The 16,413-nt window shown below is 40.3% G+C and overlaps 1 protein-coding gene across 2 annotated transcripts in view; it reads left to right on the top strand.

Annotated features, from left to right (window-relative positions):
- hspa9 (heat shock protein 9) overlaps positions 1-14,282 on the top strand; it is a 45,735-nt gene extending 31,453 nt beyond the window's left edge. For both annotated transcript variants that reach the window (XM_069899171.1, XM_069899172.1), the window contains 10 exons: positions 4,420-4,582; positions 6,008-6,100; positions 7,380-7,589; positions 8,111-8,338; positions 9,126-9,230; positions 9,843-9,960; positions 10,199-10,293; positions 12,260-12,352; positions 12,437-12,577; positions 13,202-14,282. In XM_069899171.1, the coding sequence (XP_069755272.1) occupies positions 4,420-4,582; positions 6,008-6,100; positions 7,380-7,589; positions 8,111-8,338; positions 9,126-9,230; positions 9,843-9,960; positions 10,199-10,293; positions 12,260-12,352; positions 12,437-12,577; positions 13,202-13,276 (1,321 nt within the window). In that variant the 3' untranslated portion in view covers positions 13,277-14,282. The remainder of the gene's footprint in view (positions 1-4,419; positions 4,583-6,007; positions 6,101-7,379; positions 7,590-8,110; positions 8,339-9,125; positions 9,231-9,842; positions 9,961-10,198; positions 10,294-12,259; positions 12,353-12,436; positions 12,578-13,201) is intronic.
- The last annotated feature ends 2,131 nt before the right edge of the window (positions 14,283-16,413 follow it).

Here is a 16,413-nt window from a genome sequence, read left to right as displayed (position 1 = left end):
GCACTGGAGGGCGAAAGTCTTCAGTCTGATCCACAACCTCATTCACCCAGCAGTAAAGATAGTCATGCAGGTGGTCGTGGTGTGGTTTATGTGGCACAGTCTGAAAGAGGTGGTGGTGGAACTGTACCAGGTGCTAGACCTCCAAGGCAGCGACACACGTGAGCTCCCATCCAGAACTTCAACCTGCCATTTCGCAGGTTCCAACATATCCACATTCATGTCGTCAGGCCCCTGCCGGTGCTTGTCACCTCCTCACAGTGGCGGATCAGGTGACAAGGTGACCGGAGGCCGTCCCGATTAAGGAGGACTCTGCGGAGATGTGCGCTAGGACTCTGGTCAGCCATGGATCGCTCGTTTCGGAGTCCCGGTGCACATCACTAGCGACAGGGGCATAGTTCACGTCTGCCCTGTGGACTCAGATGGCGAAGCTCTTGGGGGGGGGATTAAGCTCCACCGCACTACAGCATGCCACCCACAGTCCAACGGGTTGGTGGAGAGGTTTTTGACCAGGCTCTCCAGACCAGACTGGGCAGATGAACTACCCTGGGTCCTCCTTGGGATTAGGACAGTACCCAAGGAAGACCTGCAGGATTCAGCAGCGGAGATGGTCTATGGCACACCGCTTTCCCTGCCGGTTGAGTTTATCGGCCCAGACCCTGACACCATGGCCATCAACAAAAACCTGCTGACGGACCTACGCAGGCGACTAGCCTCCCAAGCTCCCCCACCCCTGGCATGTCACGGCACACGGCCGTTTCATCTCCCCGAAGAGCTCGACTCAGCCCAGTTCATTTTCTTCCAGAGGGGACCACAAGGTGCACTACTACAGTGGCCATACAAAGTCTTGCACTGGTCTGGCGGAACCTTCACCTTGAACATTGTGGGGGCGGTGGGGAGAGGAACTTTTTACGGTGGACCCTCTGAAGATGGCCCTTCTGGACTTATCACAGCTGGTGCAGACGGCTGTGTCCAAGCACCGGGGCTGGCCGCCAAAACAACAGGACACATAGCCGGTTCTTGGGGGGGTGTGTGGCACATCCTCGTGGTGAACTGGCCCCGCTTGTATCGCCACGTGACGGGGTAGGTAGCCATAGGGAAATGGCGTCCTTAGAGTTTTCTCTCCAACTCCAGCATCCCTTTCAGCGCCCACCCTGGGCAGCGATTATGATGTCACAATGTACCAGGTGACTGAGCTCATCTTGCCCTTATAAGGTCGTGCTGAATTTGAATAAAGACAGTCGTTAGTGACCGTCAACATGGCTGTGTTTCTTCCACTGCTCTCACCACCACATTACCACAATATGCCATGAGACAAAAATAAGATGATAAATATTTACAGTTCCAGTGATTGAGCATTTAAATTAAAAAAAATACTATTTCAAGAGATAGACGATTTAGTGGCCCCAGAGTACTTTGTGGTCAGTTAGTGAATTAAAGGGAAGTTCAAGAGTCTGACAGCTGATGGGGGGAAAAAAAATGTTGTTTAAATTAGAATTGTCACACTCCAGGCTTCTGCACCTCCTGCCTGAAGGTGCCAGTGAGAAGAGATTGTGACCAATGTGATGTGGATCTTTTGTGATGATGGCTGCCTCAAGTTCTGAAAGATTGAATAGATTGAATTCCTCCTGTTAGGAAATTATGGGGATGGGTGATCCATATAGGTATTTAAAATGTTGGGGTTCACTAAGTTATACAGTAAAAGTCAAAGACCGAGATTCAGCCTTCAGATCTGGAGACTGGAAGACTTGCTGCTTAGCCAGGGCCAACCGAAAGAGGGGAATCTCAGGCTAAACACACATACAAACAAAAGATAGAGGAATATTTCAACTCCTTGCACCCCCGGCACATGTGGCATGACATACAGATTATTAGACTACAAACCACCTAGTACTGTGCCCTCTTCCTGCTGTGCTTCCCTTTCTGAGGAGCTTAACTATTTCTATGCTTGCTTTGATCGAGAGAACAAGGAGGTCACCTTCAAAGTGGATCTTCCATCTGATGACTGCCTCTCACTTTCCATATTTGATGTTTGGGACTCTCTGGGTAGAGTCGATGTACAGAAGGCAGCTGGTCTGGATGATATACCTGGCCGCATACTTAGCGTCTGTGATGAACAATTGGCCGGGGACTTCCAGTCATTTTCAGTCTGTCCCTGGCCCAGTCAGTTGTTCCTATAAGCTTCAAGATTGCCACCATTATCCCAGTGCTGAAGCATCTGACTGCCACGAGCCTGAACAACTTCCATCGAGTTGCACTCACTCCCATCATAAAAGTGCTTGAAGAGACTGGTTCTATCGCATTTGAAATCCTGTTTGCCCGTCACCCTTTTTGCCTATCGCATCAACAGATCGACTGAGGATGCCATTTCTACGACGCTCCTGCTCTTATGTCAGAATGCTGTTCATTGACTTTAGTTTGACATTTAATACTATGATTCCCTCCAAATTGATCACCAGCTTGGCATCAGCTCATCCCTCTGCAATTGGACCTGGACTTTCTGACTAACAGACCCCAAACTGTTCTCTTCCATTCTCGCCCTGTGTACTGGTGTACCCCAGGGCTGTGTGCTGAGCCCCATTCTGTATTCCCTTTTCACCTTTGTGTTCTTGTATATGGTTCTAATTCCATAATCAAGTTTGCAGGCAACACCTCGGTGGTTGGCCTGATCAGAGTGGATGATTTCCAGCTCCTGGCTGTGTTGTGTGCAGACAACAATTTGGCGCTTGACACTCAGAAAACCAAAGAAATCATTGTGGACTTCAGGCTTGCTGGAAGCCACACTCTTGCCCCTATTTGTATCAATGGAGTGGTGGTGGACCTTGTATCAAGCTTCATATTCCTTGGTGTCTACATTTCCGATTATCTCACCTGGTCCCTGAATTCCTCAATTCAGATCAAAAAGATGCAACATCAAGAAGTACACCTCAGTCCCAAGGTACTGATGGATTTTTACCACTGTACCATTGAGAGCATACTCACCTACGGCATCTCAGTGTGGTATGGTAATTGGCTCATATCATACCATAAAGCACTTCAGTGGATGGTGAAAACTGCCCAGCAGATTATTGGCATCCAATTGCCTACCATTGAGAACATTTATCAGAAATGCTATCTGGCCAGAGTGGAAAGCATAATCAAGGATGCACCTCACCCTAACTATGGACTTTTTACTCTCCTTCCATCTGGTTAGAAGAGCTTTTTTTCCTGAGGCTGAATCTTAAATCACAGCACTGAGTGATATTGCACTCACATTGTACTGTCAGTACTTTTATAATTGTTTGCTTGCTGAATATGCTTGTTTTTATTTGCATGTAGTTATTTGTAAATAGCACTTTTTAACTTCTACTTAGATGCTAATTGTATTTTATTGGCTTTGTATTGTACTTGGCACAATGATAATAAAATTGAATCTAATCTTTAAAAAAAAATGTCCAAAACTCTGGATCTAGGAATCTGGACTCTCAAACTTTTTAAACTTAGCTGCCTTTTGTGTGAATGCACGTATACGCGTCACAGATTCACAGTGACAACAAGTGACCATGCTTAATACATGGAATCTTATTACAAAGAAATTCATTTGTATACTGTATTTTTCTTTTATAATGTTCACTTTTAAATATGATTTCAAGCATTACATGCTCTTTTGTAATGGAGAAAAAATGTTTACATTTTTGTCGTGTTGACTTAATATTTCTTTAAATCTGCTCGTTTTGATGTGAAGCATGTTGTCTTTGCCAACGAATAATCTATTAAAATTTGCCTGTTCATCTCTTCTTTATTCCTCCGTAAAATTTTAATTTTAAAAGTACTGGCTGAGAATCTGGAAAAATCTGAAAATCCAGGCCACCCAATCTCCAAGCAGTCCAGATTTTAGGACTTTTACTGTATGTAGAAAAATTGCTTCCATTGGTAGGCTAAACTAAAGCTTAGTCACCAATGAATTCATAGGGAAGTTGGGAGAAGTTTTATTAAAATATGAAACATTTGAAATCGTTGAGGCAAAGATCATGTGTGCAGTTAGGGACAGATTAATTAAATGCACGATTTGCAGAATATTGTGTTGACAAGATGACTTAAACGATGTGGAGGCTTTGTGCCACATAGCGGTTGAGTTGACTGAACTCTACGTACTATAAATTCTCTGGAAATGGATTGTTAAAGCTGGATTGTTCTGGACCAGAATAAACAAGTAGTTTTTCCACAAAGATGAAGTAAGATTATTGCAGTCAATTAAAATTCAAGACTAAGCTCCATAAGGTGAACATGGGGCAAAAATTATTAAACGTGGGGGTGGGGTGGGGTGTACAGATCAATTGCAATTAGTGGGAGATTGGGATGATGCTTCCAACACGTGCAGTGTACTGCATATAATGTAATAGCATTTTTTTTTCTACTAAACTTGGTTTTTGCCTTGTATAGTATTGCTGTCTACGATCTGGGTGGCGGCACCTTTGATATCTCTATTCTGGAAATTCAGAAAGGAGTCTTTGAAGTAAAATCTACAAATGGGGATACCTTTTTGGGCGGCGAGGACTTTGACCAGGCACTGCTGAAGCACGTCGTCAAGGAATTCAGGAGAGAGGTTTGTATTTATAGTGGCTCTGTACATTGAAATTTGGGAGATAGGAGGTTTCCATTTTAAGTAACATTTTTAAATTAAAAAAAAGTAAGGTTTACTTCCATAATAATAGTATGAAAGAGCCAGGGATTCAGTCCGAGATCAAGGAGAAGCTCAGGACCAGCACCAGACTTGAATCTGTAGTGGCCCTTGTTAAACTAAAGTACAGTTTCATGTTTACTAAACACTGGAAACGGGAGCTTTAGAGGTGACTAATCCCACCATTAAGATTGGTTCAAACTCACGCTATCCTGCCTTGTCATGAGCTACATTGGACACATTTACAACTGACAGAAGTTGGGGGCGACATGAAAATCACGATTGAGATCAGTAGCATTTTACCTGCATTTATTTTGGTTCAAGGATTGACAACTATTTGTCGCATGGCAGTGATTGTTGCAGCAAAATAGCTTCTGTCTTAGAAAAATCACTGCAAAGGGTTCTTTGGATTATATCAGGTCTGCTTGATAAATATTCTTGCTTCCATTGTGAGATCAGTGCAGTTGTCACTATGTTCACTAGCAATTGTACATTATGTTATCAATCTAAATGTCACTTGTTATGTGTTCAGAAAGCATTATTCTTGTCAAAGGGCTAGGTGGCGACTCCAGCAGAAATGTTGAACCAACTTGCCTTGAATTTCAATTGCCTTACCATTGCCAAATTCCTAGCTATCAATGTTAGTATGAGGAAATTTTTGGAGTGGTGATGTATTGGCCAAAAAAAAGGATTTGCTGTGTTTGTCTGGTATTGTGCAGCAAGGAATCTGCCTCATGTCTTCCTATAATTTACAAAACTCTGGGTGTATGTAGGATGAAGTAGTGTCCACTTGTTGAAATGGGCTCACTGGATAGGAGACTGGTCAATTATTCTGCATACCATTCATCATTTTATGCAGACTCTACCTGCACAATTTGGTCTATTTTATTTGTAGCCTGTGAACCATTTAGAAGATGAACTGCATTAGCTGTTGAGTTCACCCAAGCCTTTCAACAAAATCACAAAAGTAAGATTCCTCTTGGCCCTGAGCTTGAACCAATCTTCATGTGAACATTATCAGTACGCCTACCCAACAACATCCAAGTCCTGTGTGCTGCTTGGGTACAGCAGCTGTAGGAAGAATGGAGCTGTCCTACCCAACAACATCCAAGTCCTGTGTGCTGCTTGGGTACAGCATCTGTAGGAAGAATGGAGCTGTCCTTTTCTGATCTGTTTCAATTTCTTGACAAAGGCCTTGGATCTGCCCTCCTATAATTCTTTCCCTGTAAAATTAAGTAGTTGCATGTCACATTGTTCTTTTTATTGTATGATTTGATTTTCCCAAGCTGACAAATCTAATAAAGCTTATTGCCCACAATGCTATGTTAAGACGCTTTTTGTAATCTTTAGTCTGGTGTGGACCTCACCAAAGACAACATGGCATTACAGCGTGTAAGAGAAGCAGCAGAGAAAGCCAAATGTGAGCTGTCTTCATCCCTTCAGGTATGTGTGTGTGGTTTTTTTTCCAGGAATAAACTACCTGTAAATATTCACTGGGGTGTTTTGTTTCCTTCACTAAGTTAACACTGCAGGTTATATGAGTAGGTACGTGATTTAAAAATGTATTGGCCTTTGTTATAAAGGATTAGTGTTAATGTTGCTCTGTTTGTACAAGACCATGTTCATGACATTTTAGTTTCTGCATCCAAGGGAGAATAAATTGAGCTACACTACAGTATGGTTTGATTGAGTTAATTTTTTGGTTGAGGGTGTTGTACAGTGAAGAAAGATTATTCAGAAGAATGGCATGTTTATATAAGAATGCCAAGAGGTTCTTACTTTCCTGTAACTGAAGAGTGTAAACTGGGATAAACCTCCCAACAACATCCAAGTCCAACATCCAACATTAAACCATGCGAAAATCTCTCAGTGACTTTAGACTAAAATGAGATTTATTCACCTGACATTCTCTGCTTCCCTTTTAGTTATTGAATGCATTCATATCAGAGACATTTAAATTTTGGTTTGTGAGGATCAAGTGGAATGTGGAATTTTAAATAGCCAACCAGTCATCATTTTATTAAATGGCAAAGGAGGTTCAAGGTTGTGTGAAAATAGGTTCTATTTTCAGTTCTTTGATGAAATAAGATGCTGATAATTTCAACCCAGTCTATAAAAGGCACGGATGTAAAAAAATGCTGACAATATAGCCACTCTTGTAGTGGAATTGTAGGAAATAGAATACAGAGATGAAAAACCGTACAGGGACTGGTTTTCAAATCCCGCGATGTCTGTAGGGAGTTTGTATGTTCTCCCCATGCCTGCGTGGGTTTTCCCCAGGGACTCAGGTTCCCCCCCCTCCCCCTACCCCACTGTTTGAAATGTACTGAAGGTGTAGGTTAATTGGGTGTGAATTGGGCGACACAGACTCCTGGGCTGAAATGGCCTGTTACCTTTTTGTATGTCTTAAAAACATAAAACATTAGGAAATCTCCTTGGTTTGGTTTAAAGTGAATTAAAAAGAATTATTTACTGCTATTTCAGCATTCTTCTTTTCTATATTGATTTATCTCCACTAATTTATCACTGTTCCCACCAATATGCCAAAATTTTTAATTTGTTGCTCTAATAATTTCTTAAACCTGCACTTCTGTACTCAGATTTTACTGTTAGGTGCAGTCTGTATATGACCTTATTGAATTTTAAGTGATTAGCAAAGGTCTTAAGATATTTTTATTTACTCAGTGACTTACTATGAAGTATCTCTCCTCTGTTTTAATAGACTGACATTAATCTTCCGTATTTGACAATGGATACTTCTGGACCAAAACACCTAAATATTAAAATTACTCGTGCTCAATTTGAGAACATTGTAGCAGATCTAATTAAGAGGACTGTTAAACCCTGCCAGAAAGCAATGCAAGATGCTGAGGTCAACAAAAGTGACATTGGAGAGGTCATTCTTGTGGGTGGAATGACCAGAATGCCAAAGGTGAGTGACTAAAAGATATTAAAACCAGTTTGGGGATAATTGAGGGAGAAAAGGGTTGGGTATTGTGGTCTAAAATTCTACTATATCATGATGTTCAACGTAAACACATTGTTCTGACCTAAAATTTTGTTGAGAAGCTTGAGATGACCAAACAGAATTCCTATCAATTCTCTGTTCATTATGTTCTAAAGAAAATGTGTTTGTTTTCATAATTTCTGCTGATCTGAGGCATGGTAGAGATCAGATACTTCTGAAAAATATGCAAGCACTAGATTGGGCTCTGCTGTTGAGTACCACTTGAAGTTGTCTGGTCATTCATGTAAGGGATAGCAGTTTTGGGTGAGGTATCCTGTCTTTTGACACTGGAACCTTGAAGTGGTATAAAAATAGAAACAATTTTAGATGAAAATTAATTAAATACAAAATTTCAAGCTGTTTAACTTTTTTTAATGACTGGATCAAAATTTATATGTGTGTGCTAGGAATTTCATTTTTGCTGATAACATCTTTCACTTCCCCAGGTTCAGACAACAGTTCAAGAGCTCTTTGGCCGTTCCCCCAGTAAGTCGGTGAATCCAGATGAAGCTGTTGCTATGGGAGCTGCCATCCAAGGTGGGGTGCTTGCTGGTGATGTCACAGATGTACTCCTTCTTGATGTTACCCCTTTGTCACTGGGTATTGAGACTTTGGGCGGTGTTTTTACCAAACTCATCAACAGGAACACTACAATTCCAACAAAGAAAGGCCAGGTATGGATTTGAGCAGCTTTAGCAGAAGATAATTTTATTTGTAAAATGGACTGTGATTTGAAATTAGTGTATTGTATTCTGCACATTATTTTTGCCTAAAATTATGCAAATGATTTCTCTTTTTCTAACTTGCCATTCACTGCCATTCTCTTGACTAGATAGTCAAGAGCTTATCCCCATGGTCATGCTGATTGAACTCTATCAGAGACATGCCCCTCTTCCACCCTTCTTGGTGCTTTACAAGCTCATTTGTTTCCTTTTCTGTTCTCAGTCTTTGACCTGAAACATATAATCTGTTTCTCTTTCCACAGGTGCATTCTGATCTGTTCTGTATTTCCAATTCTGTTGTTCATATTTCCAGCAGCTGTAGTTCTTTTTTATTTCTCAGCCTTCCTTGATGATAATGTTATTTCTCCACCTGAAAGTACACCACAGCATAAATCAATTCTGTTCAGAAAGCTTTATAACTTCACTGGTATCACAAAGAATTAAGTTGATTATTCACAAACTGATTTGGGATGGAGATACAATGAAAAAAATCCTGTTAATGGAGAAATGAGTGCCAATTTTTAGATCAGTTTTTTTATTTGTAACTTTTAATTTTATTAAATTAGTGACACCTGCACTTTGAAATCCGACTGGGATAAATGAGTCTGACTTTGTGTTCGCTGAATGATTATTAGAATGATTTCAGACTATGTAAATAAAACTACTAGTGTTTAAAATATAGCTTTAACATATGGAAATCCCAAATGAAGTGCAATTTGCATTGGCTGTTGTTTTGCAGATCTTTTCAACAGCTGCTGATGGACAGACACAGGTTGAGATCAAAGTATTCCAGGGTGAGCGAGAGATGGCAGTTGACAACAAGCTTCTTGGGCAGTTTACTTTGGTGAGTTCTGATGTTTGATGTGGATAATGATTTCTGTTTGAGAAGCTTGTAATGTAGTTTGAAATTTCCTTTAAACAAATAAACATAGGGTGAGGTTATTAAATATACTGCTAAAAATAGCCACTGTACATATTTGCACAATAAAAATTGGTTGGACATTTTTAGGTTGTATTTCAGTAATGATTGTCTTCGCAATTTTTCTCTAGTAAGATGTGGATCTCAACATCCATCCTAATTATCTTGAATAATGAAACTGAAGAAGTTGTGAACACACTGCAAGAGTAGAGAGTTAGCATTTCCTTGATTGTTATCCAGTGGCTATGTATTTTTATGTTGGGATGATGCCTGACTTTAAAGGGCACTTTTCCTTATTATACTGGTCATGTCCTAGCCAGTGGAGGTTGCAGTTTGGAGAATGCTATCAGGAAAGCCTTGTTAATTAGATATAGTTCACATTGAAAATGGGTACATTGTGATTGATGGATCTCTACCTGAATGCCTGCTGAATATTCTCTCCAACAAATCAAACTGGATGTCAATAATAGGGCAATTAAATGTTAGTTGACCCCATACTAACTATGATTTAGAAATGTACGGTTTTTGTTTTGATAGGTTGGAATGCCCCCTGCACCCCGTGGAGTTCCTCAGATTGAAGTTGCATTTGATATTGATGCCAATGGTATTGTCCACGTTTCTGCAAGGGACAAGGGCACAGGCCGTGAACAGCAAAGTAAGTAAAAGTTGTATATTCAAAGGTATAAATGGTACAAAGTTCCAAATGTTCAATTTCATTATTTTTAAATATTTTCACTTTTTTTTTTACAAAAAAAGGGATGTCAAAGTGAAGATCATTTGTTTTTATTATTAAAATGGAAACCAAAAATATCCTGTGATCATTCATTTAGGGTAATGTGGGCTATTTGGAATTGCATTGTTTTTATCCATTGAAAATTCACTTTTCATTCCAGTTGTCATCCAGTCTTCTGGTGGTCTGAGCAAGGATGACATTGAGAATATGATCAAGAATGCAGAGAAATATGCTGAAGCAGACAGAAGAAGAAAAGTAAGTTCGTTTTCTTATTTTGCATGAAAATCAAGATAAATCTAATCAGTCAAATAATAGAATGGTGGGGTGGTAGTGTTGGTGAGAGGATATGCTTAAAAGGCCAGGCATGGATCTATTGAAAAACAAAACAAGAAGTTGGCAAGTTCCCAGATATTCAGTAGTAAGATAAATCAGATTAAGAGCTGTTAAATAGTGACACTGAGGTACTATTAGCCTTTCCTCATAATTGGAGAACTTAGATCGGCCTGTCTTCAATTGAATCAAGTGTTAGATCTGAGATGAATCATATGGATGTGGCAGGACAGTTGAGTACTGATCATCAGATCATAAAATTTAGGTAAGTAATGGAGAGGAACCGGAAGTAACATTTCTAACAAGGAAGAGGTAATGTAGAATACTGGGTAGGAGTGCAATAGAATAACATGACCATTTTACAAGCATATTTTGGGGACCATCTCAAAAGGGGAGAAGATGAGAAAACTACAAGAATAAGAACCATGATATGCACTTGGGGCAGGCTTGGAATGAATAGTTTGTATTAGTCTTGACCAAGAGAATGCCTCCAAAATCCCTCTCAGTAGAAAGGGAGAAGATGGAGTTAATCTTTGAAGTGAAATTGGACAAGGAGGTTAATAGAAATGTTGACTGTGCTTAAAGTGAACAGGTCAACTTATTAATGGGATACAAACTGGGTTGTTTAGGGAGGGGAAATTAGTGCAGTGGATTGCAATCTTTTTTCCTCATTCATATACCACCTTGAGTAATCCCTTACTAACCACAGAGTACTAATGTCATCCTAAACAATAGATGCTCTATGGTTAGTAAGGTATTATGGTGGTATGTAAGGGGAAGTGGGGGGGGGGGGGGGAAGATTGAGAATCATTGATCTAGAGTATATTGTAGAAGGGTGTACCATACTCCCAGTTCTCCACAGATTTCAAGGAGGTAATATTTAGGAAACAAATAAGCACTTAAAACTTGCGTAAATTTGAGCCAGCACACCTTCAGTGAAGGAAAATTGTGTTGACACAATGTGACACAACTTTACATGACGCGACTCAATGTGATTTGACGCAAGTTGACATGACACCCCTTGACTTGACCCAAGTTAACATGATGTGACCAGCAGAATGGTCTACTTGGCTTGAATGATTTCGGATAATCAGAATTGTATTTTCTTGCATTTATACATTTTTATTTAAATGCATTTTCTTTGCAATTTAATTGAGGCTTTCTTGCCAAATTCTGGTACAGTACAACTCCGATTATTCAAAATGGTTGGGACTAGGCCTACGTCAGACAAACGGTTTATTTGGAGAACTGGTCGTTTAAAAAAAAAACAGCCCAGTAGCAACAGCAAATCACTTGTATCAATGTTTAAACAACAACAAGCAACAAGAGAGGGCTTTTTAAGCATTAAAATAATTATTTATTCTCACCAAAAAATGCTGGCCACTGCCAATCACTGACACCTGCTCCCACCTGTAGCCCATGGTCTCTGCTTTTGCTGGGAGGCTGCTCTCCTTGATGGTACTGGGACAAGGGATTCTTCCGACTGCTTGTGGCTGTGAGACAGCGGCACAGTTTGAGGGGGAGAAAAGTCAATAGAGGAAGGAAGGTAAAGAAGAAATTGAATGAGAAAGCAGTTACCTGAAAGAAGGACAATCGTCATTTTAATTTCGTCGAGGAAATTTTTTTCAACCTTGTGAGGTCAGTTTGGCTCCCATTTATATTTAAAAAAATAATTGGATAAATGAGGATTTCTTATTGTTTTGGTTATCCTCATTTATCTGGAATTTAAATATATTTTTGGATAAATGGGGATTTTGGAGAACCTGATTTCGGATAATCAGAATTGTATTTTGCTTTAAATGCCACTGATTTATCCACAAATGACTAAAAATGAATGTAATCACGTAAACATTAACCAGTTAACTAATTGGATTGAGTTTTTTCCCCACAGGAAACAGTTGAAGCAGTTAATACTGCTGAAGGAATTATTCATGACACAGAGTCTAAAATGGAAGAGTTCAAGGATCAGCTTCCAAAAGATGAGGTATAACTTTAGGATTACAGACTGCTGCCAAGTGCATTAACTCTAAAAGCAATTTCTAATGGTTTTTTTTATATACATGCACAGTGTGATAAATTGAGAGAAGAGATTACAAAAGTGAAGGATCTGTTGGCACGTAAGGATTCTGAGACTGGGGAAACCATCAAAGCGGCAGCATCCAATTTACAGCAGGCCTCGCTAAAGCTCTTTGAAATTGCCTACAAAAAGGTAAAGCTGGATTTATGATAAATTTTCTGCAGTTGCAAGGATGGTTAAAATGTTTACCATCCATGAAAGATATTTGCATTCTGTATGCTGATTGTACTGAGTTAGTTCTTCATCATATCTGAACAGACTCGGTCTTGGTTTATTTGGGGATAAATACTCTCACAGTTGGATTCAGACAAGTATAATGGTACGAAGGCAAGTTATACTTGGAGATTGGAAGAATTCAGGGACCATCATTTCAGGAGTGAGCCTCAGAGATGGACAAAATGGCAGTGTTTGAATGCACGTCTTGCATACACTCTGATAAATTGGATATTTATACACAAAAATTAGCCAAATGTATAGGTTTCCTGCAAAAGGGGGGGGGGGGGGGGAATATGGTGGATGCTGTCGTGAGGCATATTACAGAACAGTTTTTTCTGTTATTAGAGGTCCAAATAGACACAAGGTTATTATTGATTTTTTTGTTTTGTTGCCCTGTTTGTTTCTATTTTATGGATGTTTCTTCTGTAACTTATGATGTACATAACTTTAACTCGAGGGTTTGGGGAAACTTTAAAGAACTCAATAAAATTTAAATCAAAAAGAAAATGCAAAATTAATTGCTTAATTGTTGACTCATAGATGGCATCCGAGAGGGAGAGCTCAGGCAGCACAGAAAATACTGAAAGTGGAGAGAAGAAAGAAGAGAAACAATAATCTTATTATTGGAGTAATCGCTATATTGAACTGGCAAAGAGAGACCAGCTTGGGAACAGCAGAGAACTTTGTCCTGAGCGAATTTGCACGATATTAATTCTTGTACTGTGTTTTTGCAGTATCCTATATACATAGTTTTGCTTTAAAGGTGGAAGTGTCAACATTGAATCTACATTTTAGTGTTTGTTGTTCCTGTGACTTAATTTACTTAGTTTAAGAAATGCATCTGAGGGCCAGACTGGTAAAAGAAATAAAGTTTTTGTTGACAACCAGATTGTAATTTTCAGTATGTGATCAATCAATTCCTGATCCATCGGGAGGGGCAGTGAAACACAATAGGCCAAAGGGTGTTAAAATGGAGTAGACTGGTTTGGTTGTGGAAGAGCATTTTGCAGTACCAATTCTAAAATGAGTAGTAAAAATCTGTAGAATAATAATGTTTTGGGAGTCCTTCACCAAAAAGAAGGATGCCTTATGAATCCAATGTCTAAAGGAAAAAGATAAATAAACCCGTTTGGATTCTTTACGGGAGTCCTGAGTAGCTAAACATTTTCAGATTGATGATAACAGGATTAAAAATAACTTTCACTTTTATCATGTAATTTGTTCATTAACAACATAATTTCCTGCTCCACAAACAGCTTATAGTGATATAAGATGATGAGCATAATCTTTTTGTTACTACTGATCTGTTGAACTGAAATATGCTGTGTTACAATACTTGCTGGCTGTTGAGCTGATGTCTGATCAAGTTGCATTAGACACTGGCCACACTGAAAGTGAAAGATACAAGTACTTTCAATTATTTAAGTTTATGATCCAATCAGATACTTTTAGGTTTAATTTCATTCTCTATTGTTGAAGAATGGGAGGGAGGGTTAGAGAAGAGAGATTAAGGGGGTTCTTCTTGCCAGTTGTTTAAATTGTAATGGAATTTCCATCTGAAAAATATTTAGTAATCCTTACCTTGTGATTTCTTTTTAATAAAAGTCAAATGTTGAAATGATCATGCTTCCATTTGTTTAACAGATTAATGTTCCAGGCAACACAGGCAAGACCCTTCAACTCTTCCTCTACGTCGGGATTGCCTCATGCACCCGCGATGAGCTTGTCCACTACATTCACTTTGCAGCCTATTTCCACCCTGATCTCAAACTCACCTGGTCCATCTCCGATAACACTCTCCCCTTCCAATGCAACGAACATTGAATCCCCCTCATCCTCACCTACCACCCCACCAGTCTCCGCATCCAAAACATTATCCGCTGGAATTTCCAGCACTTATAACAGGATCCCATCACCAAACACATCTTCCCCTCTCTGCCTTCCATAGGGACTGCTCCCTCCACAACACCCTCGTGCACTTATTCCTCCCCATCAATCTCTCTTCCTCCCAGCACCTTCCCCTGTGGCTGCAGGAGGTGCCAAACATGCCCACGCCTCCTCCTTCACCACGGTCTGGGGCCCCAAATGGGCCTTTCAAGTGAAGCAACACTTGTCTATCCACAGGACTGATTTACTGCAACCACTGTTCCCTTTGTGGCCTTCTCTACATCGAAGAGACGGCGCAGATTGGGAGATCGTTTTGCTGAGCACCTTTGCTTTGTCTGCAAAGACCTCCCAGAGGCCAACTATTTCAGTTCTGTGTCACACTCACATACTACACATTTCTGTCCATGTTCTTATGTACTGTCCCACCAACACCATCTGTAAATTGGAGGAAGGACACCTGATTTTCTGTCTGGGCACTCTCACGCCAGATGGCATTAACATCGACTTTTCCGGTTTCTGTTAACCTGCTCTCCTCTTCCCCCTCTCCCTTCCCCTCTCCAATTCCCTTCCCTTCACCCAGCCATCCCTCCCTTCTCTATCACCTGCTTTTGAGACCACACCTCTCCTCCACCCCCACTCTTTGGTTGCCTGCCAATATTTTCAGGTTGAGAACCATTGGTCTACAGATTTTTGTGTTTTACTTTATTATTTAAAGGGGTGCAAATTTGCATCTTTTAACCAGAACCCAATAGTTCAGACCTAAACAGTGAGCACAATTGTAAGCCATTTCTACCAACTGCAAAAAAAGTGGATGAGGTTTCAAGTGATATTGTCCTCAGCAAGGAAAGAGTAATATTAACCATTGAATGAGTCTACCATGCAGCACCTAGTCAAATGCCTTACAAAAATCCACGTACACATCTACCACCCTACCGTAATTAATTCCTTTATCGCTCTCAAAACTTCAATTAGGCACCTGTCCCTCACAAACCCATATGCTGACCATTTCTGAGAAAACTGCTCTAAATGCTCTTAAGTCCAGTCTCTGAGAATCCTCTACAATAGTTTGTTTGCTACTGATTTGAGACTCACTGATCTCTGGCCTTTTGTAAACAAGGGGACTGCATTTGCTGTTCTCCAATCCTCTGGTGTCTCCCCTGTGGCCAAAGAGGACACAGATTAATGTCAACGCCCCAGCAATCTCTTCCCACACTTCCTGTAGTAATCTGGGGCCTGTAGCATGTGCTACTTATGCTACTACATTAAACTGGCACTGATTACACCATGAAATGCTCCCCCACTGAGAGGCCTGTCACCTGACCACGTCCATTACCCAGTACAAGGTGCACTATGGCTTCTCAAGTTGGCTTGTCCACCTACGGTGTCAGGAATCCTTGGACACACCTGACAAAATCTGCCCCATCTACCCTCTTGCAGTCAGGAGATGCAGGGAAGTTGAAGTCTCCCACAGCAGCCCTTTTAGGTTTTGCATAATTCCAAAATCTGCCCACTTAATCTGGTTTTATTGCAAAATCATACATTACAGAACATTGCCAAGATTAAGTAAAAAGCAGAAAAATGGGCTGAATTTAACTCTGGATGTAAAGTACCAGTACATTTGGGAGCAGATGATCAATTAATTTTCCACACTAATTAAAACAAAATCATAGCTGACAAGAGGGCTCAGGCCCAAAACGTTGGTTACCTTTTACTTCCTATGCATGTGGTTTTTCCAGTACTTTTACATGTTGTGTTTGAGCCCAGCATCCGCAGAATTTCTTGTCTATCTCAAAACAAAATCTTTGCTGTTTCCTGTTACAGCGCCAGCAATCAGGACCGTGGTTCAAATCTCACGCAGTCTGAGA

This window comes from Narcine bancroftii, chromosome 9, assembly GCF_036971445.1.
Source record: "Narcine bancroftii isolate sNarBan1 chromosome 9, sNarBan1.hap1, whole genome shotgun sequence".
Lineage (NCBI taxonomy): Eukaryota > Metazoa > Chordata > Chondrichthyes > Torpediniformes > Narcinidae > Narcine > Narcine bancroftii.
The sequence above is the reverse complement of the archived record's forward strand: the minus strand, read 5'-3'. Positions and strand labels throughout refer to the sequence as shown.